This window comes from Merops nubicus, unplaced genomic scaffold (genome assembly GCF_000691845.1).
Source record: "Merops nubicus isolate BGI_N331 unplaced genomic scaffold, ASM69184v1 scaffold29911, whole genome shotgun sequence".
In the NCBI taxonomy this organism is placed as follows: Eukaryota; Metazoa; Chordata; class Aves; order Coraciiformes; family Meropidae; genus Merops; species Merops nubicus.
In genome coordinates this window covers 20965-25845 of record NW_008586724.1, presented here as the reverse complement: position 1 = coordinate 25845, position 4881 = coordinate 20965, and the positions used below count along the sequence as shown (strand labels likewise).

Genomic DNA, 4881 nt, shown 5'->3' with positions numbered 1-4881 from the left:
GCTGAACCAGCTGGGTCCAAGAGTGCACATGGATTTTACTGTATGTCTAAGCAAACTCATGCTCCCATCAGACCCACGTTTTTTTCTCAACCTTTGCTATCAAAAAATGACCAAAACCCTGCTTGTGTCTGTTTTTTTTTTTTTTTTGGTAAGTACGTTAAAATTTCACCTTCTGTGAGCTTTCAAATACAGATGTGATGGCAGAGCACAGCTACTCTTTCTTCACTGCTTGCTCACAACCCCAAACTCCCTGCCTGTAGATAAATACCCTTTCAGAGAGGAAACGAGCGCAACGCATCTCAACCAGAGGAGTTTCTGTGTCAGATGAAATCCAGGCAGGCACCACGGTGCCTGATGAGACTGCAACAAAACCCTTAAGTGCATCAGTAGGCATTCTTCTGTGTGTAGTCTCCTGCTCTACTTATGGATAAAGATGTAATTCAATCACTGCAGCAAATGGATGGCGTAAACCCTCCATGTACCACACAGAGGCAAGATAAAGTCTGTCGCTCTCTTATTTGTATTCCTAAATACACCTATTTTTGTATTTTGACATTGTAGAGAACTCGGTAGATATGTGAGAAAAGTATAATGGCAAGCTTTAACAATACAGCTATCAGTTCTACCACTGAGGATTTTAAGTCTTCTAAACTAAGACCATCTCAAACAATACCACGGTGTGTTTATGCCTTCCTAATTAATTTGCAACTTCACTAATAAAACACATGTACCACCTTGTTTGTAGGTCCCAACTGCCTCCATGCCACAATTACAGGACTCGGACACATGGACTTCCAGATCTGCTTGACAGTATTACATAGAGAAAATTCTTACTTTTGAACAGGTTCCTGTATTTGCACTGCTTTTCAAACTAAACAGCAATGGCATATCACTTCCTCAGTTAGATTGCCACTAGCAGACAGCACATGCCTCCACTCAGTGAAAGAAGATCCATTTCACTGTATGGGGTTTTATTTTATAAACTCGGTAAGAAAAACAGAGTTAAAGAATTTATTGAAAAGTCATAAACCCATCTTGTTCAGCTCTACATGCAGCAAAAAGGGAATTTAATTGTTTAATAAACATCAAATTGTTTTTAGTGTCCCACGTAAGTCTCCATGAAAACCATGTCCTTGACACTTACGTGCATTCTAAATGCATAGGCTGATGTTCCCCCACACGTCCTTGCAATCACGATGCCTCACACAGCCAGGGCAGTTCTTTCAACAGTGGTTTGCTCTCCTTTAAAATCTATGTATTCCCAACAGCACTATTTTCTTAATATTAGAAAGATGTAAGAGGTATTTATATAGCTCCCCTATCAATCTACTTTCAGGCCACCAGAAATATAAACTCTATGGCTTAAAAATTCCATTATCCTCTTTCTAATGAATGAAAGGAGGATGGAAAGACAAAGCCATCAGTTTCCATAAAATCCAGCTTTCACTAGTGTCTGCTGTAACGTTTCTAGATGGGCAAAGGGACTCTGCTGAATGCAAAGAAGCACTGCCCTCCCTGCTCGTGGGCTCCTGGAGACCCTCCTCCTCCTCCTTCTCCTCCTCCTCGCCGCCGGCAGCGATGCCGAGGCTGCAGCAGGCACTGGCACCCACGGCCTGAGCTCCTCTGGGACCGTCTGTCTCACCATAAGCAAAAGTTATGTTGTTAGACACGCCTCAGTGAAATCTGGGGGTGTAAAGAAACAAACCTGCAATAAAGCATCCTTTGGAATAAAGCAGAGCCCGCGCCGAGAAGCACGTCAGCAGACAACCCCTGATTTAAGCCATTTCTTTTAACAATGCAAGCCTAGCAAGTATAAATTAACTCACAGTTTTAAAAGCCAAACAACACCAGTTAGCTAATTTTATCAGCACTTAAAAAAATACCCACTTTGTTTTAGAGAAACCTGGTGAACTCAAGCTTATCCTGTCTTCTGAAAGCAGGTAAATACAGAGTCAAAAAAAAAAGCCAAACGTGTTAGATAAGATGGGGCACTGAAATTTGGCAGAGAAACCGGTGGCAAAACAGCCTGTACTGACCAATGGATTTTTTTTCCCTTCACCTCCAGCCTGCAAACCCAAAGCACATCAAGAGTAACACCGCCCTGGATGCAGAACTCAAAAAAACAGCTTACACTCTTCACACTTCCCCCAATACGCTTATCCAATGCACTCCTAATTAGCTAATTGTGCCCACATTGATCCAATTAACAAGCCATAAAGATCTGAACAAAAGGAGCATATTCTGCCCAATGGAGACTCTTTTCAATCATGCCAAAATCAGACAGAACAAGACAGGGAGGACAGAACCCAGGCCAAGGCGCTTGGCCACCACCCCCAGAGACTTCACCATCGCTTCGGCACGCTGCTCCGAGATGCTCAGGGGTGGAAACCCCACCAAGCACCTACCTCTCCCGTTTAGGAGTGTGGACCGATAGCTGTCCGTTAGTTGAGGCATGGGGGTTGATGATTAAGGAGGTCTTAGACGGGGCGGAGGAGGAGACGCAGGTGGTGGACAGGTCCAGGCTGCTGTGGTTGTTGCTGGCTGCCTCCTCCGCTGTGTGCGAGCTTGTCACTTCCTTCCAGAGCTGCTGCAGTTCTGTTGGAATCATGCCTGAAACAAACAAATTGGATAATTAAATCAATTAACAGCTAATTCGGCCGTCTTCAAACAGTAATTAAATCAAAGAGTCAGTAAACAAAGCCTAGTGTTAGTTTTGTGTGTGCGTGGTTTTGCGCATGTGTTTTTTTGTAATAACCGAACCCTGCACGTCTCTGCTAAATTTGCTGGGGTGACACCTACAACATCTACACGAGGCAGCATCTGGGTGTGGGGTAGGGGGGTCCACGCAACACGCCACCCGACCCAAACTCCATGGTTATTATTAATATTTTTTGTAATTCAAATTACAGAAGGCCCATTTGCAGAGTCCCTAATCAGGCAGAAATCCCCCTGAGCTCACAGCAAGGCTGATGGCAAAGGTGGCCAAGGGCTACTCTGCAGTCAGCCAGAGAAATTTTTTTGTTTGTTTGTTTTAAATCTACTATTTTTTTAAGGAAAGTACTTCCTAACCTGTTTTCAAAAGAAAAGAAGGTCTTAGGAAAAAAAGAAACAACTCAGCTTTATTATTATGACAACATGAACCACAATATGACTAATTTTGTGCTTAAGTTTTAAATGATGACAAATAGCTTTGTTATTAAATACAGTTTTTATTAATCACTTTTCGACATAAATTATGAATTCATATTGTCTTCCTGAAATGCTTTTCAAATTTTAACAGTCAAATTGATTATACTATGATTATTTCATTAACACACCTATCTTTCTCATTAATTTTGGTTTCTCGAACTGCTCACTTAATTGATGGATGTGTCTACTGAAAAACTGTGTAACTTTCTATACAAGTAACACTATTATTACTGTCATTTCTTAGATCGATGCTAATGAGCCATTGAAAAGTAAAACGAAAACACAAAATAAGCTTCAAGAAATAATAATAATATTTTTTTTTCCTTCTGCCCAAATGGACACCAGGGTTGGGATGTGGCAGTCAGTAAATAATGCAGGTGAAAACTTGGCAAACTCCAGTGGGCCCAAGTGAAGGCTGGAAGGGAACGGGCTCACACTGAGATGATGTTTTGGGATAAAGCTGATGTTTGTGACATGATCAGACAAGTTTCCCTCACTGAAGGCTATTTCAGTGCTCTTTCAGAGGAGGCCATGGGAAAAAAAATTAGCAGTGGAGGTGCGTCACTTAAACATTCAGGGAAAAAAAAAAACCCAAACAAACAATAAAAGGCAGTGTCTGTGTTTCTAAAGAGGTTTCTCATCACTGTGGTTCCAGCCCATCCTTTGGCTGACTGTTCATTGTTTCACTGCACTGTAGCTATCCTAAGGAAACCTGCCATTTTCTGAGAGTACAACAGCAGCAGCTCACACGGGCATGCATCTCACCAAACCTAAGGTACTGAAATAATAATAAAAAAAAAAAGGCAGTATGCATTATATTCATTTGAAACACATAATAAAAAATGCCAAGGTCTAAATTTAATTTATTTTTGTCATTTAGAATACAATGGATAGATAATCATCTCAACGTGATCAGCCAAACATCTTTACTTTGCTAAACTGTTAAAGATTTTAATTATGCTAGCTTTGGAGAGCACTGGTCTAATGAGGCGATAGACTCCAGAGAATCTAAGTGGTTAAGAACTGTGAAATGAGTCTGATAGGATTTTTTTATATCCACCGTGGATCGTTTGCATATCAAAGAGGAGTAAATTATTGCACGACAGACCAATAACCTTCCCCGCCTTTCCCAGAGTAGCATTAACAAAAACAGTTGGTCTCCGGTAATGGTTCGCTACAAAAAAATGCTAAAATCCTTAAGTATCTGCAATTAATATATATTATGAAAGAGGCTTCAATTTATACATTAAGTGATCAGATATTCTTAAGACACATCCGTTCCTCTAAAGCCACGTCATTTTCCTTTCATCAGACCCAAATGCCAATTATATTTTGATGGATTTTGTCCCAAATGAGCATTTAGTTATTAGACGTATTCAATTATTACTTGTCCCCCGAAATTAAGCCTCTGGGCAAATTAAACAAAGAAAAAGGTCAGTACACAAGCCTATGTCCTGTTTTGCTGCACCGGGGCTATTATTTCCCAGCACCTTGCGAAGTGACAGTGTGGGAGGTATTTTTAGCTAACACGCTTGACAGGACTGTCTGCACACCAACAATTACCTGGGAGCAGGGCTGACCCTCACACCACTGTTTACTCCACTGAAACAATAGTGAATAGACTTGTCTGTTGATGATAACGTATTGATAGGAGACCCTATGAGTCGACACCTATTTTTATTTTCCAGAATA

The 4881-nt window shown here is 41.0% G+C and overlaps 1 protein-coding gene across 1 annotated transcript in view; it reads right to left on the bottom strand.

The window, feature by feature from the left end:
- Positions 1-4881, bottom strand: part of LOC103781040 (forkhead box protein P1-like) — a gene marked incomplete at both ends in the record, with an annotated part of 29250 nt that overhangs the window by 13616 nt on the left and 10753 nt on the right. Inside the window, one exon of the mRNA XM_008948744.1 lies at positions 2406-2610. Within this exon, the coding sequence (XP_008946992.1) occupies positions 2406-2610 (205 nt within the window). The remainder of the gene's footprint in view (positions 1-2405; positions 2611-4881) is intronic.